This window comes from Polypterus senegalus, chromosome 10 (assembly GCF_016835505.1).
Source record: "Polypterus senegalus isolate Bchr_013 chromosome 10, ASM1683550v1, whole genome shotgun sequence".
Classification (NCBI taxonomy): Eukaryota; Metazoa; Chordata; class Cladistia; order Polypteriformes; family Polypteridae; genus Polypterus; species Polypterus senegalus.
Genome location: NC_053163.1, coordinates 5,207,704 through 5,235,321, shown reverse-complemented (window position 1 = coordinate 5,235,321; position 27,618 = coordinate 5,207,704). Strand labels below are relative to the sequence as shown.

At 45.0% G+C, this 27,618-nt stretch overlaps 1 protein-coding gene across 1 annotated transcript in view; it reads right to left on the bottom strand.

Annotated features, from left to right (window-relative positions):
* LOC120536353 overlaps nt 1-27,618 on the bottom strand; it is a 69,135-nt gene that overhangs the window by 21,595 nt on the left and 19,922 nt on the right. The window contains exons 8-17 of the mRNA XM_039764680.1: nt 27,311-27,429; nt 23,015-23,177; nt 22,554-22,825; nt 19,769-19,923; nt 18,720-18,773; nt 11,353-11,410; nt 9,249-9,284; nt 5,390-5,552; nt 4,981-5,252; nt 4,028-4,179 (exon numbers count right to left, since the gene is read on the bottom strand). Of these exons, the coding sequence (XP_039620614.1) occupies nt 4,028-4,179; nt 4,981-5,252; nt 5,390-5,552; nt 9,249-9,284; nt 11,353-11,410; nt 18,720-18,773; nt 19,769-19,923; nt 22,554-22,825; nt 23,015-23,177; nt 27,311-27,429 (1,444 nt within the window). The remainder of the gene's footprint in view (nt 1-4,027; nt 4,180-4,980; nt 5,253-5,389; nt 5,553-9,248; nt 9,285-11,352; nt 11,411-18,719; nt 18,774-19,768; nt 19,924-22,553; nt 22,826-23,014; nt 23,178-27,310; nt 27,430-27,618) is intronic.

Below are 27,618 nucleotides of genomic sequence, written 5' to 3'. Positions count from 1 at the left end.
TTAGCTCAGCGTTCTTGTCGTTTTCACACGTTCATACGTGGCTTTATTCACTTTATTGGTTTTGTCCCACTACCTCTAAGGGGGCCCTCAGAAAGTTTTCTGACCCTTTCATTTCATTGAAAATTTTATGTCATGTCGAAACCTGGAGCTAAAATCTTTTCAAATTCATTTTTCTCCTTCATCAAGCAACACTCAATAACTCAGAATGACAAAATGAAAAAAACTAAAATGTCATCTTGACCCAAATATTCAGACCCTGTGCTACACTACGGCTCTCTGAGATGTCCACCTGTGGTCAAGTCAATTGACTGGTCTGGTCAGGAAAGGCACACACCTGACCACAGAAGGTCCCATCCATCGATTATCCAACCTGCTACATCCTAACTACAGGGTCATGGGGGTCTGCTGGAGCCAAACCCAGTCAACACAGGGCGCAAGGCAGGAACAAACCCCGGGTAGGGTGCCAACCCACTGCAGGGCACACACCAAGCACACACACTTGGGAGAATTTAGGATCACCAATGCACCTAACCTGCATGTCTTTGGACTGTGGGAGGAAACCCATGCAGACACGGGGAAAACATGCAAACTCCAAGTAGGGAGGACCCGGGAAGCTAACCTGGGGATCCTTACTGCGAGGCTACCACTGCGCCACCGTGCCGCCCCCAGAAGGTCCCTAAATTGACAAACCCAAACCGTAAATCTGAGGGATTTCCCGCAGACCCCAGAGACAGGATTGTGTCGAGGCACAGATGTGGGGAAGGCTGCAACAACCGCCCTGCAGCACCAAAGGTTCCCAAGAGCATAGTACCCTCCATAATTCTTAAACGGAAGAAGTTTGGAACAACTGCCGCGACTCTTCCTAGATCTGGAAGATCTGACAAGGACCGTCAGCCTGAGGCCAAAGTGACACTAGAATGGCTCAGAAACACAAAGGTGTTGGCTGAGTCACAGCCCTGATCTGAACCCAACTGAGGATCGGTGACCCTCTTTGAAAACTGACACACCAGGGCCATCAAACCTAGAGGGTCTGCCAAGAAGAAGGGGGAAGAATCACAATGTGCCAAGCTGGGACGTACTGGCATTGCCAAAAAGAATGGAGGTTGTCATTGAAGCAAAAAGGGGTCTCGACAAAATATGAATGTGGAGGATCTTGAATGCTTAGGCAAACGCAAACTGTTGGGTTTATATGGACCTTGGAAATGCATTGTTACAGCGTAAGAGTTCACGTTAGAAATACTGAATGGATAAATATCGTCATGCAGACAATTGGGATGACTTTCAAGGGGAATGAATACTTTTGTACACCACTCTATATGCATTACTGTATGTATTGCATGCACATAAGGAGCTAACTTACTTATTGTCACTTTGCTTATATGACTGTTAATGTAAATATTTTAGTTCTTATCTTTTTGCAGCCATGTGAAAAAGTAAGTGCACCCTACAATTTGGTTTTCCAACATAAATGCACATATCAAGATCTGAGCTTCATGTCTTTATGTGAACGTCTTATACAAACATCAGGCCACATTTCATTTCAAATAGACATAAATGCAAATTCTGCACGTGGAGAAGTAACTCTATCCCTCCATTCCTCACTGCCTCGAAATCCCACAAATCAAGAAGCACTTGAGAGGATCTTGTCTGACTGCATCTTCTTTAATCCGCAGGGATTTACTTTGGTTTATTTGCTCTAACGTGTGTTGAGATCAAAGGAGCTCACTGAGGCCTTCAGAAAGAAGGTTTGATCTGCCAAGGAGTCTAAGATGGGGTTTAAAACAATCTGCAGATGATTATAAATCAACCGACCACCTACAAATGGAGAACATTTTAAGCATCTGCCAACTTGTCCGGGCCAGGCTGACCCAGAATGACAGAGGTTGAAAGAAGTCTCTTGGAAGCCCAAAATTTCATCATTGGACCCCCAGGTAGCTCTCAAAGTCCATGAGTCTACAATTAGAAAGAGGCTGCACAAAGGAGATCTACATGGGAGGTGTACCAAAAGGAAAGAGAAAGGACATCAGGGCAAGGCTAAGGTTTGTCCTGGAAACATCTAGGCAAAGACCAGGACTTCTGGAGCAAGGAGAGATGAGGCAGAGGTGGAGTTGCTGGACTACCATACTACAAGACATGTTTGTCAAAAGCCAAAGAGAGAATCTGATGTAAACTGTACAGCACAGTGGTGGAAATGTTCTGATTTGGGGCTGCTTTTGGGTCTGGGCAGCTCACCATCACAGAATCCATCCATCCACTATTCAACCCGCTATATCCTAACTACAGGGTCACGTGGGTCTGTTGGAGCCAATCCCAGCCAACACAGGGCGCAAGGCAGGAAACAAACCCTGGGCAGGGCTCTAGCCCACCGCAGACCATCACAGAATCCACTAGGAAATTCTTCATACTTCCAGAGGGTACTTGAGACCATCTTACAGAAGATTGAATCTCAAAATGAAAGTGGACCTTGCAACATGACCATGACCCTAAACCTTACCAGTATATCCACCAAGGAATGGCTGAAAAGAATGAAGTGGAGGGTTTTGGAATGGCTGAGTCAAATCCGAGATCTGAGATGCTGTGGGGCGAATTTGAAATGGGCTGTGAGTGCAAGACATCCCTCGGAAATCCCATGGTGGAGAGAATTCTATGTGAAGGGGTGGGAATAAGCGTCTCTCCATTGATGGCAGAGACTGCTAGAATTGAGGGGACACTACCAGCTAGTATAGAAAAGTATACTCGATGATTTACATTGTCACACATGTGCACAAGCTAAAGGGCTCGAATGAGGGCAATTCCATGCTGGACCAGGGGCCGCCACAGTAAGCTAATCCTTTCTCACTTTCTTCTGTAGTTACAGGAAATTCCACCTAATCCCAATGACATCACTTCCGGGTCTGAAGCCCCAATAACATCAGTTCTGGGTTCCGGGACCCGATGACATCACTTCTGATTTTGGGGAGTGGGGGGACGGGAGGAGTGGTCCGATTACACCACTTCCGGTTTCGTCCCTGATGACCTCACTTCCTCTGCCCGACTTTAAAACCGCCATTTTGTCTCACATAAATCAGTTCTGTCTTGGACTCGGTTATGGAAAGATTTCATTGCTTTGTTTTTGAACCCAAACCTCCAGTATACGGGGTGGCTACCCCAAACCCTTTTGTGCCGTTTTGTCCTTCATTTGACAGCACAAATTCAAAGACAATCATGAGCATTGCCTCCTAGTGCACCTTAGTATAATAAGGGTTAAATCACGCCAAGGCCTGTGCCTGCATATTTTGCATTTTTCCTACAAAGCTGGAAACCACCAATATTTCATAAGTCAAGGTCAGGGGTCAGGTATGTAAAGAGAGGCTGACTGTCAACCACCACACACACACACACACACACCCTTTCTATGTGGTGAACGTGAGCTGAGGACTGGAAATAATGGTGGCAGGAGCTGGACAGGTGCAAGGTGGGCAGAGGGCCTGACAAGTGGGCATGATGGATAGAAGAGAGTGCCACACTTATCAGGCTAGTGAACTAATTAGAGGAAGGACCAGGACAACGGGAAGCTGGGAGTCAGATAAGGGTGACAAATGAGCCAAGTGAGGTCACCTCTTGATAAGAACGCTAATAAAAGTAAGGAGACCCTAATGCTGCTCGCTCACATCATCTGAACGGAGTCTGTATGCGCGTCAAACAACAAAGTTTGACTCTGCCGCCTACCCTGAGACCTCGAGTGCCTTCTTTGGGCTAAGGGTGCCCATCGCTGCTTCAACACTAGCAGAGCCAAGGGTGGACACAAATAGCATATCTACTAATTTTTTCATCTAATTCATGATTGCAATGTCAAATTTTTGCAGTCACATCATCTTTATCTAATGATACTGTTTAAATGAAGACCAGAAGATCAGATCTTGAGTTGTCCGCATAGCTTGAAAAGGGAAAAACCATTCGATGGGGTGCACTTACTTTTTCACACGCCTGGATTTTGTTAGAATATTGATTAGCCTTCACTCGTTTGCATGATTTCCAAGTTTCTTACCTGGCAGGAGTCCTTCCCGCCCTCCAAGTACCCAGCACATATCACGTCACTGCTGATCTGGCGGCCAACCTTGTTATAGGTAGAGTTGCACACCATGTTGTTGATGATCGGCAGTTGTACTTGTTGCAGAGTCCCAGGTTTTGGAAGACTCACTAGGTGAAAGGAAAGTGAAGAAAAAAATAAAATAAATAAAAATGGATCTCGGCTTGTCTACCTGCCTGGCGTATAACACCTAGCAAAGGATGGGAGCAACCTGAGCTGTTTAGCCAATGAAGCGTCCCACTGAGCTGTGACCCCCCTGGGGTGCCAGTGGGTGGGACTCATTAAATTAGAAGAATTTCAGTCCAGGCAACAGCCAAGCCACTGGAAAATTAGGTGGTTATATTTATGACAACTGGGATCATTCCAGTACAGACTTACAAAGTCAGTAGATGGATCATGAAGTCACTGAAAGGGGGTGTGTGGTGCAAAAGGACGAAGGTCCAAGTCTTCAGAGTCCTGGTGCTTCCTGTTTGAGAGACACGGACACTCTCCAGTGACCTGAGACTTGGACTTCTTAATGTGTGTCTCTTCGGAGAGTCCTTGGGTCTCACTGGTTTGACTTTGTGTTGAATGAGGCACATGACCTGCATTGTGAGGGAGCATCAGTTACGGCACTACGGTCATGTGGGGCGATTACCCAAGGGTGGTCCAGCTCACTGGATATTCATTGTTGGATGACCAGAGTGGCTGGACCAGGCCAAAGGGATGCCCACATAACACCTGACTGTGGCAGACAGAGGGTCATTTCTGGAGGGTGGGACTGGGCGCATGTCTGACTGGGGGGTTGCCAACTAGGACCCTAAGCTGTTTTGTCATGTGGTGGGTCCCCAACCTGACCTGACCTTGGAGGGCTGCTTTACAAGTCCACATCGACATCAATTTTTCAGACCCTAGCTGTGCTGGTCTCTCACCTCCAAACTTGATGGAGCCCCAGCCGGTCACCCAGCAGTCATCTTGAGCTGTGAAGACATCACTGACATTGGGAAGAGAGATGGGACGGATGAAGCTGGTGTACGTCACCTGCTGGTCCAAGTGCAGAAGGGTGACATCCCGTCCAGTTTCTGGGGTCTGAAAGCCGGGGTACATTACAATCTTCTTGACATTGCAGACCACAGTGTGAGAGCTGGGCTGGGTGAGGTTGTAAAGACCCAAGTAGACTTTAAACTTGGAGGCAGGGACATCCCTAGAGGGGAAAACAACAACATATCCACGCGTGTCAGTGTCGTGAATAACTTGACTAGAAAGAGAGCCTTGGTGAGGTCAGACATCCACTACCAGAGACTCCATCCACGGTGCTGACCGCAGCACTCCTCTACTCACTTTACGCAATGTGCCGCACAAAGCACCCACTCCTCGTTGATCAGGGATCCACCGCAGTTGAAAGTTCCACTTAGAAAAATGCCCACTTGCCACGGCCAAGCCCCATCTTCAGCTGCAGTGCCCCCTGCAATCCGATTGCTGGCTAGGGGGAAACCATAAGCACCTGAGGAGGAAAAAAAAGCACCAGAATCGTGAGGAGGTGATGAAGCAGCAGATCAATTAAACAAGGACGTAGGTGGCCCAAGGGGACATCAGCAAAAGGGGTTTTAAAGGAAGAATGAATCTATTAATGAAGATCTGTGGATGTGAAGGACCTCAAAAATGACAAATGAGCAAACATTTTCAATCAACAGTCAGATAGGACGCAGATGAAGACTGGGGGAGTCTGGCCAGTAAGTCTGAAGAGACCTCCCAGTGTTTGGTAATGGCCTGGTCTGATCAGGGTGAGAGAACACTGACAATCGGTTGAAGGACAAATACAAAATAGATGAGTGATACTGAGGATGGTCAGGTGAGGTCTGAGAGTTATGAATGATCCTTCAAGCAAGTTCAGCCACGTCAGTGGTGGTCAATCATCGTTATTTGTGGGCAAAGACCAAAGCAATCAAACTTAACTGAACTCAATAAGGATCATCGACATTCCAGCCCCGTTTCTCTGTAATGAGTGGTAAGAGAGTCACCTCACTTGTTTCTCAGCAAGCTCTTTCACCTCTTCCTTAAATCATCTGAAATCTGGCCAGCCTGATACCTGGCAAATCTGAAGAGATCTGGGCAGTACCAGGCATTCCAAATGTTTGATTAGGGTCTGGTCTGGTCTGGCCCAGGTGGGACAACTCCACAAAAAGACATGAGTCCCCTTGAGAACGGTCAGGTGTGGTCTGAAAGGTAAGAATGGTCCAGTGTGGTGACCTTCAAGTAAGTTCTGCAACGTCAGTGGTGGTCACTCATCATCTTATGTGGACACAGACCGCCATGATGAAACTTAATGAGATTCAAAAGGGCCATCGACATTAAAGCCCTGATGATGAATGGTAAGAGACTGGTCTCACTCGTTTCTTACATCGTCTGGAGCCCCCAAGTCCAGAGTGCTATGTGACAGATTTGTAGGGACCTTAGCAAACCCCCAGGCATTTGTAGTGTTTGATAACAATCTGGTCGCACTGCAAATCACTTGGTGGACAAACACAAAAGAGACGAGTTATATGGAGAATGGTCAAGTGTGGTCTTGCTTTCTGAAAGTCAAGATGAATAAAATCAGAAAGCATCTGATGAGCTGCCACATGAGAGGGTGGGCATCAAACTAAAAGAAGTGGCAGTTCAGGGTGTGATATGTAGATGGGGACAGAATTGGCTCAGACACCCTAAGCAGAGGGTGATGGTGCAATGAACCTCATCAGAACTGAGTGATGTTAAGAGTGGTGACCAGCAGGGGTCAGTGCAGAGCCACTGATTTTAATATCAATAAATGATTTAGATAGGAATATAAGGAACCAGCTGGTTAAGTTTGCAGATGATACCAAGATAGGTGGATTAGCAGATAATTTGGAATCCGTTATATCATCACAGAAGGACTTGGACAGCAGACAGGTTGGGCAGATTTGTGGACGATGAAATTTAATGTCAGTAAATGTAAAGAATGACACATAGGAAGTAAAAATGTGAGGTCTGAATACACAACGGGCGGTCGGAAAATCGAGAGTCCATCTTATGAGAAGAATTTAGGAGTCATAGTGGACTCTAAGCTGTCGACTTCCAGACAGAAGCTATTAAGAAGGCTAACAGAATGTCAGGTTATATAGCGCCTTGACGTGTGGAGTACAAGTCACAGGAGGTTCTGCTCAGGCTTTATAACACACAGGTGAGGTCTCATCTGGAGTACGGTTGGCAGTTTGGGTCTCCATAAAGACATAACAGCACTAGAGAAGGTCCAGAGAAGAGCAACTCGGCTGATTCAGGGCTACGGGTGATGATTTATGAGGAAAGATGAAAAGAGCTGAGCCTTTACAGTTTAAACAAAAGAAAATTTAATGTCAGTAAATGTCAAGTATTATTAGTAAGAAGTAAAAATGTGAGGTTTGAGTACACAATGGGAGGTCTGAAAATCGGGAGTCCACCTTATGAGAAGGATTTAGGAGTCATAGTGGACTCGACACAATCAGCTGCCAGACAGAAGCCATTAAGAAGGCTTACAGAATGTCAGGTTATATAGCGCCTTGACGTGTGGAGTACAAGTCACAGGAGGTTCTGCTCAGACTTTATAACACACTGATGAGGCCTCATCTGGAGTCCTGTGTGCAGTTTTGGTCTCCATAAAGACATAGCAGCACTAGAGAAGGTCCAGAGAAGAGCAACTCGGCTGATTCAGGGCTACAGGGGATGAGTGATGAGGTAAGATTAAAAGAGCTGAGCCTTCACAGAGATGAAGAGGAGACCTGACTGAAGTGTGCAAAATTATGAAGTGAATTAGTGCAGTGGACTGAGATGGTGACTTTAAAATGAGTTCATCAAGAACACGGGGACACAGTTGGAAACTTGTGAAGGGGAAACGTCGCACAAACATTAGGAAGTTTTTCTTTACACAAAGAGCGACAGACACTTGGAATAAGCGACCAAGTCACGTGGTGGACAGTAAGACTTTAGGGACTTTCAAAATTAGACTTGATGTTTTTTTGGAAGGAATCAGTAGACAGGACTGGCGAGCTTTGTTGGGCTGAATGGCCTGTTCTTGTCAGGATTGTTCTAATGTTCTAAAGAGTTAAAAATGAGGTAACCTTTATCAATGGTGGTCAGTCGCCCTCATATGTGGGCACAGTCCTGTGTGAATGTGGGGCTTAACAGATGGCCAGCATTGCCACAAGGCTTCTCAACAGGCTCAGTCAACTGTCTCTTAAAAGCTTGTGAGACTTGGTGAAAGGTGAGTGTGTGTGGTGTGTGATGTCCTGTGCGAGAACGGCAAGAGCAGATTTAGGAAAGGACAAGACTCGTAACACAATCATCCCAACTGGTGACAGCACATAATCAGGGGTCTTCAGCCCAGAAAACTCTCCAGAAATACACTCTGGCTAATCTTTTGATTCACCAATCAGAACACAGTACTCGCTAGAGCCCGCCCTCTCGACTTTGACGGGTGAAAGTGACAGCTTTAATTTGGATTTCAAGGCGTGTGCGTCACGTGCGGCGTCACTGCAATGAATAAATGCGCAAACAGTTAAATACATAAATAAATAAGCACTAAAACCATACGGACACATGTTTTATTATTTATGCTCACGTATCGTGTGTTTTATCTAGTTTACTGTCACATTTCACAATATTTGTTTTTGGATCTATTTATTTCGTTTTGTCCGAAATATTCCTCCCTAATTTTTCAATCAACTGCTAGCAACAGTCAATCAGAAAATAAGCTTTCATGACGGGAGTTGGACTTTGCTGTCTGTTAAAACTGTCACAGTCACCACAGGACCGCTTGGAGCTCCGTTTTAACTACATGACGTTGTAAAGTGCTTTGGAAACAGAAATTGCATGCGCTCTGCCAATGTATGTAGTTGCATTTGATTGTCAAAGTTTTTAATATGACCCTCTGTTCCAAAAATATTTAATAGAAACAGACAACTAGAACATATCTGAGTTTAATTAATCAAATAAACAGAAATGACCAACGCTCCAACTTAAAAACATTGTGAAGTACAACGATGAGCCCGCCGCGACTGCTCCACAACTGCGGTTACTTTTGGGACGTCCAGTCGACGTTTACCTTACACGGCACAATTAATGGGGTCATTTAGGCAAAGATTATATCCAAAACGACTTACAAACAAATAAATAAATAAGTAATAGTTCTCACTGAAAGCTCACTTACCTGAGTTCTGGACTTGTATGCAGCAAAGCAGCTGACCTTAAAAAGAAGGAAATAAAGCAGGTGACAATCAAAGAAACAGCAGCCAGCCAAAAGACCACCAGGGGGTCCAAACTGGAACCCATCGTAGCTCACAGTTTCATTGCCAAACCATGGACAAAAAGTCAGCCCGAAAAGGATCGGAGTCTGTGTCTGTACATAAGATGGAGGTTCTGTCGGCTGACGAGCCCGCATTGGGTCTGCGTGAGTGCGCATGCGCGTGCGCGTCCGAACGTGTCCAGAGGGCAATGGACCGACGACCCATCAGGGTTTGGTCGTTTGTTGTAAGCTCTGGTCCGTCTTTATTAAGAATTGGATTAACAGGGTTTGCGATTCATCGATGGAGGATACATGAAGTACATTTGTCTTTATTATACATTTTTGTTACTATTCTTCTGGAATGATTGCGTGTCCCCTTTTGAGGTTTTTTACTCCATACAATACATTAAAATGTTTTGACAGATTCATTGATTTTTAACATAGTGCAGATTAAGCAAAAATGGTTTTACTCGTAGGATTGTGCAAGTTTGGTCTAAAACAGCGACGTTTTCTCCCAACACACACGTTTGGCTTGTATAAGTGACACAATAGAGAATCCTATTAGTTATACTAATACATAAATACATGTGAAAGGCACTATATAATAGATAGACAGTATTTTAGTATATATGATAGACAGGATTAAAGATACAGTGAAAAGTATTTGATAATATTTGGTATAGTTGGCAGGATTTGAATAAATAGATACTTTTTAGTATTTTTACGATCTATCTATCTTAGAGTGCCTTTCATTTCTAAAATTGCACCTTTCATATTATTTATTACATAATTCTTTATACTATATAAATTGTCTTTCACGCTCTCCATTAAATACCTTTGTTTGCTATACTTTGCATTTCAGTGACTAACTATTACTGCCTTTCACTGTCTACCTCATTATCTGTTTACTACACAGTGCTTTATATCAGCTATGATCTAGTGCCTTTCACATCTTTCTGTCTGTTATAGATTGTCTTTTATAATTATTTGTTGACTATACAGTGCCCTTTTCTACCTACCTATGCATTATATAGTGTCTTTCACTTTATATATCTTTTAAACTCTATCACATATTCAATATACCACCTATGGCTTTTATTATTACTTTAATCAGGTAACTCTTTCTGCATTTCTTTCTTGCATCAATAAGAAGTTGGTCTTAAAAAGGTAATGTATTTCTTTATAGTGTTTTCATGTCTATCTCTTACTAATAGTGCCTTTTCCTACCAACCTCTTATATTATCTATCTATCTATCTATCTATCTATCTATCTATCTATCTATCTATCTATCTATCTATCTATCTATCTATCTATCTATCTATCTATCTATCTCATATAGCACCTTCAATATCAATCTGTCTATCTAATGCTAAAGTATGAGCAGAACAACTTTGTTATTTTTAAATGTTGTTGAATTTTGGCCGTTAATTTGACTGCAATAATGTGCTAATTGTTAATAAAGGTCTTTATAATTAAAAATGATCTGTCTGTCTCTTATATAGTATATAGCACCTTTCATGTCTATCTATCTAATATATAGCACCTTCAATGTCTGTCTATCTATCTATCTATAATATAGTGCCTTTCATATCTATCTGTCTATCATATAGCGCCTTTCACTCTATCTATCTATCTATCTATCTATCTATCTATCTATCTATCTATCTATCTATCTATCTATCTATTATATAGCGCCTTTCATATCTATCTATCTATCTATCTATCTATTATTGCGGTTTAATCAGCGTCAAGGTCTCCATAGACTGCCCCCCACAACGTTTAGGAACCGAACTTCGATTACATATCAAACATGGTCAGGTGGGCGCACCTGCTTTTACAAAAGCCCGGAAAGAACAAACTGAATGATGAGAGAATTGGAAAGGACAACCCCCGAATAGACCCCCTCATGAAGAGAGAGAGAGAGACCCTTCTGTCTACAGCGCCGTCCACGTCACGTACTCAAGTCATACCGCCCGTGTTACTAACGAGCATTGTACGCCACAGTCTCACGCCCGGGCACGAGCTTACCGAGCAGCAGGATCGCGATCTCCAGCGCAGCCCCCATGCCGTCTCTGGTCGTCCGCAGCTCTCAAGCTGTTCTTTTTAATGGGCGGCACTCGGGCGGGGCTCCACCATCCCGTCTGGCAGCCTCCTAATCTTTGTAATCACCCTAAAGCGGCGCAGAGTTAAAAATAGAAGGAGCTTCGGAGAAAGTCCTGGAGAAACGGGTTTGCAAAACTAAAAATAACGAAGTGGAACTCGTGCAGCGTCGACAGTGTGAATTTAATTTTAATCCAGTTAAACTATGGGGCTTTACAAAGAATACGCGAACGCCTCCTTGAAAGAGGTAGACACCTGATGAAGTCTACGGAGGAATCGTCAAGTATGTATCTATTTATTTATGTATGGCTTTAATGATTGCAGACGGCCTGTTTGTTTAATTGATTTCTCTTATAAACAAAGTCGATGGTGCTTTGACAATCTGAAGTAAAGGAGCAGACGGACAGACGAGAAGCAAATAGTAGTGCACTCACAGATCCACCTCATATTCCCACTTGACCAGCATCAGAACACCAACAGGCCAGTCAGCCCAGCCAGCACCCCCATGCTGTTCACCTCGACTGTCCAAAATAACATCAAGTCGAGATCTGAAGATCCCTGAAGTCCTGCTGTCCACCACATGACCTGGTCACTTACACTTCATGTGTCTGAGGTTCTTTGCACGAAGAAAATTCTTCTAAGAATGGACTAAATGTACCCAAAACAAGTGTCCAACCATGTCCTCATGTTCTTTGTGACAAATGTATTGCAAAGTATAACAATTGGGGTCCACTGCACTCATTCTCTGCTTGCTTAAACTAAAAAAGGTTCAACTCCCTCCATCTGTCCTCATAACTCATCCCTTGCACTCCTCTAAACAGCCTGGTCCCTCTTCTCTGGACTTTCTCTATAGTGCTGCTTTGTCTTTTCTGTAATATGGAGACCCAAACTGCACCCAGGACTCCCTCCGGATGAGGCCTCACCAGTTTGTTACAAAGCTTGAGCAGAACCTCCATGGACTTGTACTGCACACGTCAAGGCGCTATATAACCTGACATTCTGTGAGCCTTCTTAATGGCTCCTGAACACTGTCTGCCAGTTAAAAGTACCAAGTCTGCTATGACTCTCAGGTGCTTCTCAAAATGGGGACTTTCATATTTCAGACCTCCTGTTGTGTATTGAAATCTCACATTTTATCTTCCTACGATGACGTCCTAGATAGATAGATAGATAGATAGATAGATAGATAGATAGATAGATAGATAGATAGATAGATGTGAAAGGCACTATATAATAGATAGATAGATAGATAGATAGATAGATAGAAGATAGGAAAGGCAGTATATAATAGATAGATAGATAGATAGATAGATAGAGTGAAAGGCAGTATATAATAGATAGATAGATAGATAGATAGATAGATAGATAGATAGATAGATAGATAGATAGATAGATAGATAGAAAGGAAGTATATAATAGATAGATAGATAGATAGATAGATAGATAGAGTGAAAGGCACTATATAATAGATAGATAGATAGATAGATAGATAGATAGATAGATAGATAGATAGAAAGGCAGTATATAATAGATAGATAGATAGATAGATAGATAGATAGATAGATAGAAAGGCAGTATATAATAGATAGATAGATAGAGTGAAAGGCACTATATAATGGATAGATAGATAGAGTGAAAGGTGCTATATAATAGATAGATAGATAGATAGATAGATAGAGTGAAAGGTGCTATATAATAGATAGATAGATAGATAGATAGATAGATAGATAGATAGATAGAAAGGCACTATATAATAGATAGATAGATAGATAGATAGATAGATAGATAGATAGATAGATAGATAGATGGATGTGAAAGGCACTACATAATAGATAGATAGATAGTTTTATTCTATGTTAATTAGTGTTGTCTTATTTTAATTCTTACTGTGTCTTTTTTTTCTCTTTACTTCATCATGTAAAGCACTTTGAGCTCCATTATTTGTATGAAAATGTGCTATAGAAATAAATGTTGTTGTTGTTGGACGATGGATGGAATTCCGCAGTGCACTGGCGACTCAGCTCTTCATGGAGGGTCCATTTACACCCCTGCTGTAGTTCAAGAGTCCTGTGAAAAATCCGACAAAAACATTAAGACCTTTTAAGGCACAGAATGCTCTCCAGTTTGCACCTGAATAGAAATGAAACATTTTCACATTTTCTTGTCAGGCACGCCTTTTGTTTTTTTGTTTCAAATGAATTTGCACTTTTAATGCTCTAAGAACACAAGCATTTCGAGCCTGGGGGTTCAACAGGGGCGGATAAAATCAGCGCCGGTCACCAGACAGGCAACCTGAGGGCAGAGTAATGATGACAGGATTACGAGAAGAGGAGCGGAGAGGGAAACAAAAATGAGGTCCACGGCTGTCAATTAGGCTGTCAGCCAGAAGCTAAAGGCCTCCACAAGAAGAGTCACAAACTGCTCAGGTGAGCTCTGTTTGGTTAGGATTGGGGTGGCACGTGTGAAGGAGTGCCCCGCTGGTACCACTGCATGAGGGGCCAGTTTGGTGTAACCCGAGAAGATGATGGGCAAAGTAAGTGAAAAGCCTCCATCACTAATAGTTTATCGTTAAGTTAATGCAGTGCAGTGCTTCTCAATTATTTTCTGTCATGCCCCCCCTAGGAAGAAGAAAACATCTCGCGCCCCCCGCGACTATAAATAGTATCATTTGTCTATAAAATTGTTATAAGTACAAGTACAAGTATAAAAAAGCATGTTCCCCGAGGTCAAACGCGCCCCCCTTGACGGAGCCCCACTATTTGAGAAGCACTGAGTTAATGGAACATTTCAGTCATGTGAGGTTTTCATTATAATCTCAGTTGTCGTTTATTCCACTGTAAATGAGCAGTTTGATGATCGAGTAGAAGTTCATATCATAGGCCCATAGCAAGTAGCGAGCTGCGTATTCATCACAAATGTTTGAGAAAATCACAATGAATAACGGGCTGAGTGGGTCCACCTCGTCACCTCAGTCGTTGAAGGATGCCCGGGGCCGGTTTTGAGAGCCAGTCTGCTCTTGACACCCCAGGACAGGGCCTCTGTAAAGCTGACCTGTAGGACTACGCCTGAAGTCTTCAAGGCTGCCCCTTACACTCCCGGGGTGACCCCAAAGGAGTCACTTTACCTGCCTGACCACTCGATGTGAAGATGTTAGTTGTAAAGACACTATATTCACGTGCTTTGACTTCCGGTCGCTCTCTCGTCACTCACTCAGCTTTGAATTTGTTTGTCAGTTTGCATTTTTTATCCATTGAGAAAATGGCTGCCATCCTGTCATCCAGATGGACGTTGCGCATTCACTGAAGCAGAGTGAGAAAAGGCGCCATATCAATGTCAGTCAGTCAGTCAGTTATCGTCCAACCCGCTATATCCTAACACAGGGTCACAGGAGCCAATCCCAGCCGGCACAGGGCGCAAACCCCGGGCAGGGTGCCAGCCCACCACAGGGCACACGCTCTTACACACCAAGCACACACACTAGGGACAATTTTAAGATCGCCAATTCACCTAACCTGCATGTCTTTGTACTGTGGGAGGAAACTCACGCAGACCCGGGGAGAACATGCAAACTCCACGAAGGGAGGACCCGGGAAGCGAACCCAGACGGGTCTCCTTACTGCGAGGCAGCAGCCATATCAATGTAAAGAATTATTCTTTTCTAACGCAGAACGACGTTCGCAAACCGACCACTAGGGGGCACCAAAGTTCCATTCCTGGGATTTGGACTTTGAGTTAAGCTCGATGAGTGCAAAGCTGAACAGTGGAATTTATTTTTGTATTTTTATTAAAACTATTTTGATGTTTAAATACTGTAAATGATGTTTAGGGTTTATGTTACGGTATATGAATAAAATTAATTGTCGGCTCTGCTTCTAGCATCACCTTTAGCTCCCAAATTAGAACCCAAAGGGGCACTGCAGTTAATAACGGGCATGGTGCCAGTGCAGGTCCTGCTTTGCCTGCAGGTCACCAGGTGTTGCGGTCCTGGTGACATTATTAGCTCCACGTACTTCCTTAACCTTTCCCAAAAACTGTGAAAATGAGCGGACCCTCTAAAGTGTAAACCTCAGGGCAGGTCAGGTTGGAGAGCATACACTGGTACAGCGCCCTGCCGCACCCATCAGCTCAGGATCTGGGTTGGCAGCCCCCAACGTAAGGCAAACAAGCGGCCCAGTCTCCCCCGCCAGAAATGACCACCTAGCAGATGTTACGTGGCCATCCCCTTGGCCTGGTCCAGCCGCTCGGGCCCTCAACAATGAGGCGAATCACGCCAGATGGCCGTCGTGCTGTAACTGATGCTCACTCACAATGCAGGACTTATTCGTAAACCTCAATGGTCTTCAATAAAATAACGTTTCTAAAATGGCACTTCGCTGGCTTGTGTTGTTCTTTAGAACCCTTGGCTCACGACGAGCCGATCCATTCTGGGTAGGGCTCTTTGAATTTGAAATTGTGCCAATCGGCTTTGAAAAGCCTCCTCATGTGTTGGCAAAGCTAATGTCTTGCATAGGGTACAACAGATCATGAAAGCCTGAACTTAGCCTGTGTGACTGCATACCATGAGAGTCGTCTTGGGACACGCGGGAATTTCATAAATCGGTTGTCTGTTGAAATCTTTAGTGAGCCTGTTACGGGTCCACATGAAGGATCTTTCTGTAACTTTCATATGGGTGGTACTTCGGGGTTTCAAAAATGGTTTCCTCTATGGCATCACTATGAAGAGCCATCTTGGTGCCTTTACTTTTTAAGAATGGGAAAACATTGCAAAAGTAAAATGGAGAGGCAAAGAAGCTCAGCAGTCGTGGCCTCTACTGCTTCACAGAAGCAATGGTGGGTTCAGATGCTCCAGTCAGTCACTGTCTGAGTGTTTGGTGAAGGTTCTCCCTGCTTCTGAGAAGGTTTCCTCACACAGGCCTGCATGAGACATTAATTGACGTTATGCTGTGGATGTGTGTGGACCCTGCAATGGGCAGGTGCCCAGTCCTGGTTTGGCTTTTGCCTCGTGCCACCGCTGCACATCCTGAAAATGGGACAAAGGAGGTTTGACAATGGCATGGTGTTTAAAACAATGACCACCTTTTCCGTAACTACAAATGATTGTGTGCAATTTATAAAGAACCAGAATAAATAACACCCTTAAGTTGGACTCCTTGTGGAAAACCCCTGAAAAAGAAACTACGAAGATCTATGAAGACGAGATGATTTGAAGTTGTCGCAGCACCTTAAAGTCCTCATTCATCTCTCAAACAGGACTGCTGTAGTTCACTAAAGGGTCGCTGGGAATGTGGGGTCTATTCTGGCAGTACGGCGACAACAACCTTGATCCATCTGACTTCGCCAATTAAACTCATTTACATATTTTAGGGTACATGGGAAGAAAACCAGAGGAACACTGCAAGAACATAGAGACACTGCATAGACAGCACCCAACCCTGATCCGGACCCAGGAGTCTGCTGACGTGCCACCCGCCTGCCCTGAATGAGGAGCCCCCCGAGCACTGAAGAGTTCCAAAGCACAAAGGTCCAAACTCTTCCAATGATACCTACTAGAGGGGGATATCACCGCCAAACCCTGGCTAGTAATAAGGAAAAGCACTGAATCTTTGTAAGATAAAAGATTTATTCTTCACACAAAAAAGCATTCCAGCCGTAATGGAGCATAAAGGCAAAAATGGGATTACTGGAACAAAGGCAACCCAAGCCCAAAGACAGTGCCAATGCAGACATTTAACGGAAAATCTAAAAACAGGGGTGGCATCAGGAAAGCATCCAGCCATAAAATGAAACCTACAAGACACTGACCCCACGAAGAAGTGAGAATAGACGAAGCGGAGTAAGAGGAAGAAGAAGAAGAAGATGATTTGCATTTCACCTGAGAACTTACCATAGTGCCCAGCTTCTCTACTCAGAGCTGTACAAAAATGATTTGACTTGCACCGACTCCATCACCACTTGTTCATTAGGGACACTCTGGCAATGCAAAGGCACAGCATGGAGACCCCCATCTGTTATATTTAGGAGTCTTATAAATGATGATAACAGATTAAAGTCTCCAAAAGATCCGCAAAAGCAGACCGGGACCCTCACCGGCCAGTGCATAAGAGAGTTGCCCAGACCAATTGTGGTGACTACGTTGCTCATTAAAGGTGGCAGGTGACAGTGGGGGAGGAAGTGTTCCGCTCACAGCTTTCAGTCTGTTTGTGACAGACGCGAGGAGATCTTCAATTAGCTCAGGCCTGCAAGGAAACCAAGGCAGAATTTGAGGGGTCAGAACTGATCACCACAGACTGGGACACTTCGTAGTGTGAATCCACAGCAGTGCAACTCGGTGATGAAGATGGGATTGAGTGTAGTGGTGACGTTACACAGAAAAGATAGGAACTCGAAGAGACGAATGATAATAAGAAGAAAGCCCCTCTGGTTGTCATGTCCAGAGGTGGTCTCTGTGTGGCTGACTAAAGGAGTTCTTCTGACTTCTGAGCTGGATGCTGGACTTCACCGCAGTGCCAATCTGTGAAGTGAGATGATTTATTGTGTGTGTCCACGGCAGGACACTTGGTGATGAGGGTGGGATTTGCACTGCGGATGGCTGGAGTGTATTGGTGATGTTGTGCAGAAAGGGTGGGCGCATAGAAAAAGAGAGAGAGAGTTTAGCTGAAGTCAAAAGGACGGACTCCGCTCGCAGTGCTTAGAAGTGGTCTCTGAGTGGGCAACAAAAGGAGCTCTCTTATTAGCTCCTGGTGCATGGAGACCCCTTCTGAGTGTTCATGTTGCAGGTTTGCAACTGACCCCCGGCAATTCACTACAGTGCAAATCTGCAAAACTGGGTTGCTTTGTGGAGGCAATCCACAGAAATGCACATGGCGATGAGGATGGGATTTACACTTTAGATGAGTGGAGTGTAGCAGTGGCGCAGTGGTCTCTTATAATCACTAGTCATTCCAACCTTTATGTGAAAAACTCATCAAACCAAAGGGCTTCAAATGAAAATCTTAGGCTCACAATACCACAGATTGGCTCATCATGTCCTCCATTCATCATCACTATTAGATAAGGCCTAAAAGTCTCATTAGCAAAAGGCTCATTAGTATGTAGGCAATGGCCTCCAAGAATCCAGCCTTAGGCCTCGAGTCGAAGAAGAGCAGGACTGTGTTCATCAGATCTGTGGGCATCACTTGCAGCCGAACACTTGAACTCGTCTCCGTCTCGATCCACTTGAGAAAGAATGTGACACGAGCATAAACTCCTGGGAACCAGAACCGGGCGCATCCAAGCCCCCAACTGACTATGCCAACCTGGACCCAGGAGCCATTGACTGTGCTGCAGATGAGGGGACCTCCAGAGTCACCCTGAAAAGAAAGAGAGGAATGAGTGAAGAACAAGCTGCATTATACAAAGTAGCCACAAGGTGGCTTGGCGAGCCGTGCCGCGGCAGTCTGAGTGTCAGCCACCACGCATGAAGTCTGCACAATCACCTGAGGAGGTCTTCTCAGGGTAGTCAGGTTCAATGACAAGTGTTAAATTTAAGTGGTGATTCCAAATTGGGTCTGACGCCCCATCCAGGGGGGTTCCTGCCAGCTTTAACAAATAAGAATAAAAACTCTTGAATATAAATCTTAGATGAATAGACATGGCTTGTAACAAAGCTAAACTCATTTGAGATCCATTCCTCAGTGCACTGACTAAAACTGCTTAGTACAATTTTAGGACTTTCAAGAGCCCAGTGTTACCAGCATGAAGCGCAAGGCAGGAATGAAACCGAGGGCTGGATGGAAGGCACACACACACACATACACAGGGGCCAATCAGCCTAAAACAGAAATCCTGTGGATGAGGGTGAAAAAACCAACAATCTTTTGCATATTCAAAGAGGCGTAATTCTGGGAGGAGTCAGGGTGGGGTGCCAGGCGTGTGCACGTGCGTTACTTTTCACGCTGACAGGGATTTATGGAGCGGAAGAACGTGGAAGTTGCCGTTCGCACAGATTTATGCGTACACACATTTCTGTTTTGGTCCATACGCCATGCTTTAGTTTGAATTCTACTCACGGAGTTATACGTGAGGACCCTGAAGAGGGCACTCCACCCTTTTCCGGCTCTCATGTCACAACAGCATTCACCTGAAATCGGCCTTCAGAGAGGCTCAGCTTTGACCATCTGGTCTTTTTGTTTGGCCAGTGGTGATGTGCACCTTGGCAGGCCACAAATCAAATGCAGCACCATCCAGAAGACATGGCATCTTGAAACGGGCAGGCACACTGCCATAGATGGGCACTACCCGCATGGCAGGCATAGTTTCTCACTCCTTGTGACCCAGACAGAAAACAAATCAAAATGCTTCTCACCCTGCAGGCGTCCTTCGATCCCAAGAGGTAGCCAGCGCACATCATGTCGCTTAAGATTCTGGTGCCAGTAAAGTTTAAATAGAAGAAGTTACACACCGAGCTGGGGATGATCTCGACTTGAACTTGCTGCAGAGTGCCAGGACTTGGAAGGATTACTTGAAATAGAAGAAAAAATAAAGGACAGGTGTGGGCATCAAAATGGCATAACCCCTCTGCCCCTCAGAATAGCGGGCACCCTCATCCAATGTGTGTAAAAACATGAGGGTCCGCTAGCCAATCACTCAGCTCAGTCAGGGTGGTCCATACCACCATTACACAGGGCTATAGTTTTCAAGTCACATTGGCCCTAATCTAGGGCAGTGCCGAGGTGTCACCCGGGTCCTAATTTGGGATCCTGAGGTGGTGCGTCGTGTGGTGATTGTGGCGGCACGCTGTATCAGTGAATGCTTCCAATCTACAAGGCAAAAAACACTCAAGGGAAAGACGCACAACTGAAAAGTCTACAGGCAAGATGACAAAAAGCTGCCCTGTCTGGAGTGAAGCCCATCGAGCAGGTGGCCCGAGTTGCCCACCACCATCTCGTAGAGCCCTGCATTCTCCTTTCTCTTGAGATGCCAGCCTCCCCGCTTCCTGGCATAGGGGCGTTTATCCAACTCTCCGAAATCAAGTTGAGGAATCACTTCTGGGGTCAGAAGAGTGGGGTCTTCCATTTGCCCTAAAAGGCACTGGGCTAGCATGCCCTCTAGTGGCTCTGGGGGGGCCGCATGGATAAAACTTGCCTATCGCTGGTAAATGTGCACAAGCCACGTCTTACACAAAAGTCGTGATTTCGAAAATACAAATTTGGCTTCACGTTGCCGTAAAATTGGACCACCCACATGTCCTACCAAGGTGGGTTGGCATCGCAGTCCCACCAGGCAGCTGGACAAAGAGGTGAATGGAATATCTCGGGTCTTTGTGCGTCTCAATGACGCATCGGTCACGTTTTGATGTCGTTGAACTGATTGTGTCACCGGGAACTGGCAGGTTCTCTCCAGAGTGTTGGTGACAAGTCCCCCTTAACTGAATTAGCGGGTAGTCCACGAGTTTGGTCTGCCAAAGGGGGTGCTGTGTGTTGTAGTCCCCGGTATTCGTGCGGATCTCCTTGGTGGTGCGCCGAGAGCCTCAGTGCGGAGAGTTTGGGTATCGAGTCAGGGGACAGACAGGTGGACGGGTGACGTGCTTCCTCTGGATGAAGTCGATCGACCGATGAAGAGGAGTCTGGTGGCTCAGTGATTGGCTGCGAGGTTGGGGCTTTTTGAAACCCCTTGGGAGCCCACTTAAGCTCTCAATGTATTTTTGTTTTTCTTATTCTTTCATTTTGGGCTGATGGAAGTCCTTTATGCTTTTTATTGTACGGGGGTCCTTTTCATTATTTAGCAGGGTATGAGCCCTCGGATCAGGGGGTTCTTCTTTTTGCTGTGTATGTTTTTCTCATTGTTGTCACACGGTGGGCCGTTATTTTTTGTGTCTTTGGACTTTCACCCACTTAGACTGGAACACTGCTCAGCAAGTGTGTGTCGCCCACTTTCATCTCCTCGTTGCCAACTGATGTCAATGACAGTGAGGTCCTCTTTGCACGTCTTGACCGGGTGGGCCTTGTTTAGCCCCCCGTTTCTGAGCTTCTAGTGTAACGCCGTCTTAAAAGTACATGGCCGGTGAGACACGTCTGATAGCTTTGTTGAGCTCGTTTGTGATGGGACCAATTAACGTGACCCCCCAAGAGTCACCATGTGATGCTCTGCATTGCTCTCCATGTCTCACTGGTGTGTATGCCCACCGGTGCTATGGTGGAGTTGAGCCGTGCCCACTTGAGCAACGATGGCATCCTCCAAATTCGACATCGAGGTACCACCACCGCGTGGCCAATCTGGCCCCTTGCATCTTCATCAGAGCCTTTCACTGCATTTGAACCCAATCACCTTGTCGACCATCTTGTCCCCTCCTATCGTGATCCGGAGAACTCGCATGACTTTCATGGCCAATTTTTCCCCCTTTCATATTTCAATTGGGTCATCATCATCATCATCATCATCATCATCAGCTAGTAGTGCCGTGCCACATCACCTTTGAAGCTGAGGTCACGAGTTGAGTGAGACTGGCCTAAGGGACATTACTCTGCCCACCGACCATGACCCTGCTCAGGGTGAAATCCATGGTGAGGGCGAAGTCAGCTTTCATTTTTCAAATTGTCTCCGCTGTAAACACTTTTGCCTGTTTTGTGAATTAAAAACAAACTCTTTTCCACATCTGACATCTTGTTTTTTGACTTTCTGTGACACCTTTGATCCAGTTTGGTTAGGAGCAGCAGCAGGCCATCTACTCCACCGCTGGCCTGGCACTGGAGAACGCAACTCACTTTCAACATCGTTAAACATGCAATGCAACAAACAATAAATTCAGCCAATGGATCAGTGGTCTTCAAGACGCCGGCACTGATGTTCAAAAAGTTTTTGAAAGACTAAAGAACAGTCAGAAAAAGTTAAAGTCACCAGCCGGGTCATGACATCTTTACACAACTGCATGGCGACTTTGCCCTGTAAAGCACTTTGAGCTCCGTCACTGGTATGAAAATGTTGTTGTGATGGCTCAGTGAGGAAGACCAAAGTGATCCCACCCACCCCCATTGTGACTCTCCAGACAAAGAAGGAGTAATCCCAGAATGCATTGGTGTGGCTCCAAGGGAAGGAGCAGGCAGGGTGGACCGGTTGCCATGGAAACCAAGGAAGCAGACTGTGGCCCTCACCTTCTTCCCAAATGGAGCCCCAACCCGTCACCCAGCAGATGTTTTGGAAGACGAACTTGCTGCTCTTATTGTGGAGACATACGGGTTGGATGAATCTGCTGTAGGTGACGGGCTTGTTGAGCTGCACAACGGAGACGTCTTTTCCAAACTTGGCATCAAAGAAGCCAGGGTAGATAACGATCTCCTTCAGACTGCGGACCTCCATGTGAGCGCTGGGCATGGCGAGCTGGTGGATTCCCAAGTAGACTTGAAAGTTCCCTTTGTTGTAACCCCTGGAGAGAAACACAAAAAAACAAGTGAAAGTGACTTGGGGTTTGAAAAAAAAACACCTCATCCAGCTGCCAAGTGGACACTGGCGCTCGGGGTCTAGCAATTAAAAATGATATGTTTGAGAGCTCAACGTCCCCCCACTTGACCCCCAAAACAGCAAGGCAGATGCTTTGAGCCACAGGCCTACTTACACAACGCAGTGTGCAGCGGTCAGCACCCACTGCTGATTAATCAGGGACCCCCCGCAGATGTGCTGTCCATTCCTCCAAAGGCTCACCTGCCACGGCCAAGCCCCTTCCACAGCTGCTGTGCCCCCTACAATCCTGGAGCGGACCGACTGGGTGCCACAGGCATCTGAAGTAAAGGAAAAGACAAAGACACTGGGGGTCACAGAGGGGAGCTTGGCTGAGATATCGGAGTGACTTTGAAGAGTCTGCTGATCAGCATCAAGGAAAAGAAAATGAAATGTACGGAATGGATGGATGGATAGATAGATAGATAGATAGATAGATAGATAGATAGATAGATAGATAGATAGATAGATAGATAGATAGATAGATAGATAGATATGAAAGGCACTATATAGATAGATAGATAGATAGATAGATAGATAGATAGATAGATAGATAGATAGATAGATAGATAGATAGATAGATAGATAGATAGATAGATAGATAGATATTTCTGTTATTCTCCAGTACATTAAACTACACATAGAGTTCATCAATTTGCTCTATGGTGAGTTTTTTACTATAACATTAAATTCTGATTTCTCTTCTCACTTTTGAACAATGAAACCTGTTGTCTTTACCTGGACTCTTGCATTGTCCACAGCATAACAGCCGGCCTGGAAAAGATAAAAGCCGAACAGGTGAATGTCTGCAGTCTGAGCCGAGTATCCAAATTGATTTCACACGCGCTCTTAAAATCCAAGTGCCAATGCAGTTCCTTCAGAGCGGTACCATAGAGGATCCATTTTTGATTCCCCAGACTACCTTTATATGAAGGCTGAAGAAAGATCATTTCTGCACGGCTCCTAAATAATTACTAATAGATGGTAACAGATTTGTGAAATGCTAAAAAAAAGCTTTAAAGGACTCTGCCATTTGTTTGATGCTCAGTAGATGTCTCTGCTCTTCTTTTTCTTCTTAGCATGTTCCAACTTTTCTGTAATAAACTCATGAAAAAAACAAGAAATCAACCTAAAGAACTGGGCAACCACCTGAACAAATGCGGTTTAATGTTAAAAAGTACAAACTGGTACATGTGGGCAAAAGGAACATCAATTCGAAACGGCAGACACTGAGCTACAGGAATGAACCTCTGAAAAGGATTTAGGGTTTATGTAGATATAGCATTTTCACCAACTAACAATGCACAGAAGTAATTTAAAACATTAGATTATATCATAAATCTGTTGAATTTAAGCCAAGGGGGTTTTGCTCCGACTGTATACTACACTCGTGAGGCCACATCTGGAGTGTTGTCTGCAGTTCTGGTCACCACAGTATAAGAAAGACACGGCATCACTTGACGCTGTGCAGAGGAGAATAACCAAGTGCATCATGGGATTGAAGGACGTGTCCTACCGTGAGAGACTCGGAGAATGAAACCTGTTTAGTCTCGAGTGGTGGGGACTGAGTGGGGACCTCATCCAGGGCTTCAAAATCCTGAAAGAGCAGACCCAGCAGCATTCTTTATAAGCTTACGTGTTAGTCACGTACTCGAGGACATCAGTGCAATTAAGTGGAAGTGCATTTATAGCTGAAGCCAAGGAGCTCATCTGTGTGTAAAGAGTTGAGGGACTCTGAAACAAACTACGGGACATGGAGTTTGGGCCAAAAACCTGAACAACCTTTAAGAAGAATCTGGAGGAGCTATGGAGTCAGCCTGCCTATTAACTAAACAAGTGGGCTTGATGGGCTGAATGGCCTCCTCTCGTTGTCCAATTTCTCACGTTCTGTAAACACTGGTAATTTGCCAAGGTTGCTACTAACTTTAATTTTTCTACCATAAATTGAATTTTCCTGAATTTTCAGAACATGCCGTACCTTTCCAGACCTTTTTCGAAGCCCACTTAATCTTGAGCAGGGGGGCTGGGGCTTATCTCAGAAACCACAGCAGGAGCTGCCCCTGTAATAGGCACCAGTCTACCACAGTGCCAAAACAGTCATGGACACACCACACACACAAGGGCCACCCTGGCATTGCCAATTCACCTCATCTGCATGTCTTTAAACTGTGGGAGGAAACCAAAGCCCTCAGAGAAAAAATGGAGATGGGGATAACTGGCAAAGGGAGAGCATATGGATGTGCCGGTGGCATTCCTCGTGCCAGTGTCCCAAAAACATTCTGACTGACAATCCTAAATTGGCATTACACTCTTAAAAATCAAGGTGCCATAGTGGTTCTTCAGAGAATTGCAATGGGGGAAACATGTTTGGATCCCCCAAAAGATGAAGGTTCCGGAAAGAAGCTTTATTTATTAAGATCCGTAACAAGCTCCATGTAACCATATGAGATGGGAAGAGATTTGTGGGCTCCTGATCGTAGAAGGACTCTCGCTGCACACAATAACACGGGCAAAGTTCAGGTTCTACTAATCTGTTTGTATTTCATTATGTAGCCCACCAAACATTAAAGATTTCAGGGTTTTTTTCTGTATATGAGGGAGTTTCTCAAAGCAGAAAGAACCAACGTCACATGCAAGGAGCCCGTCTGAGAATGAAGTGGCGCTGTGTCAAGCAATGGAAGCACACAACCCAGGAGAAAACCAGAAAGTGACGCCACTAAAGAGCCAGCATTTTGAGGAGTGTAACTTCAATGCTGCCAGGATAGGCTCTGTCTCCCCATGAGCCTGGAATGACGATATGTAATAAAAGTTTATTTCAGATTTTATTGGTTGGGACTACAAACCCTGACTGTTGCACTCGAGCCCCATGTCTGCCAACCCTGAGCGAGTCACTTCCCCTGCCTGTGCCCCAAATGGGAAAACAAAAGACATGGAACCAAATTGTATCTCAGGTTTTGTAAATCGCCAAGATTAATAATAAAATGAAGAGTCATGAACGATTCAGGTTAAAGGAGATTAAAGTAAATTTAGTCTTAATTGTAAAAGCCGCCTGCGGTGGGCTGGCACCCTGCCCAGGGTTTGTTCCTGCCTTGCGCCCTGTGTTGGCTCCAGCAGACCCCCGTGACCCTGTAGTTAGGATATAGCGGATTGGATAATGGATGGATGGATGGATGTAAAAACCGCTTAACCCAGTCCATGTTACCTTATGGAATATTCATCATTAGAAAAAAAAAGATTATATTTCGGAAGACATTTGCTCACCTCTTTTCAAAGCCACCCAAATGTGTCCACCTTCCGTTTAACATGTAAATCCTAAACGGATTATTAGTTATGGCAGAAAATTCAGCGCGCGCTCACGTGAAACAAGCGACAAGGATCGGAGGGATGGCGCGTAACGACGAGTTACGCCGCTCAGACCTGTAATGTGTCGCGAGGAGCTCCAGGGGTCCTTATGAACCCCATATAAGATGCGCACTAAAGGCGACCGCCCGCGCGAATGGAGGGTCGCGCTTGAACTTCAGCGCTTCAGCCGGTTGATCCAAACAACTTTGGCTTACCGAGCAGCACGACGACGAAATCCTTCAAAACTCGCATCGTGGCGAGAACGTGTCCCTGAGCCCCGACTGTCCTCCTGAAGCGCGACAAATGGGCGTGTCTCACGCCGTTACCTAAAGCAGCATCAGCGCCCAGTGCTCGGGGTAACGCGAGGCTTGTCTTCCTCATTTTCAAATGAACTCAATTGAGTGTGAATCCCGGGCACTGAACGAACGCGGCCCGTCGACTGAAGAAGTCAATCCGCGATGTCACGTCTACTGACTCGTCTGCCACACCACTGCTGAGGACAGCACCACCCTGGAATAACCCGCTTGTGGCAAAGGGCGTTAATGACGCCCATTAACCCCCACAACACACCCGAGATTTTTCGTTACAAAACACGAGATTATTTTCTTAATTTACATATATTATGTACTGCTAAATAACGAACACATCAATAAATAAATAAACGTTTGACTTGTAGAAATCGTAAAACAATAAAAGAAGAGAGAGAGAGAAAGAAGGATTGGGAGCATGCGCGTTGCTTCGCTCACCGCACGGCAAACCATCTGCAATTAAACGCAAATCTGGCATTAAAAACTGTTTAAACGTTTCATGAGAAACTCATTTCGCTCGCTGGTTTTTGCCTTCAAGATATAAGGCACGGCACAAACTTAAGAAACTCTTATCGGTTGTTACTGACAGCTTGAACCGATTCTATAATAATAATAATAATAATAATAATAATAATAATAATAATAATAATAATCATCATCATCATCATCATCATCATCTTTAATAAAACCCAGGTGTCCGTGTGTGTGTCTTCTGGTGAAGTGTGCATGCGCGTGGCCACGACGCGCATCGCATCGTGTCCCACCCATGGGCACGGCACCGTGGACGCGCACGCACTGGAAGCTGAGCACACTGTCAATGGCCTCGCCGTGGCCGCGCATGATAAGCATATGAAGGGCATCATTGCTGGGGAGAGTGCGGATTCTTGTAAAGATATTTTTGACAAAAAAAAAATTAAGACAACAAACAGAATGAGGTCAAGGTGCCTTGCCATTTAATATAGACTGTTCCTACTAATGTTTATGCACTACTGTTCTAGCGCCCGTTATTGCAACAGGCTTAATGTCTAGTAATAATAATAAAGACAAAATGGCATCATCAGAATACTGGAAC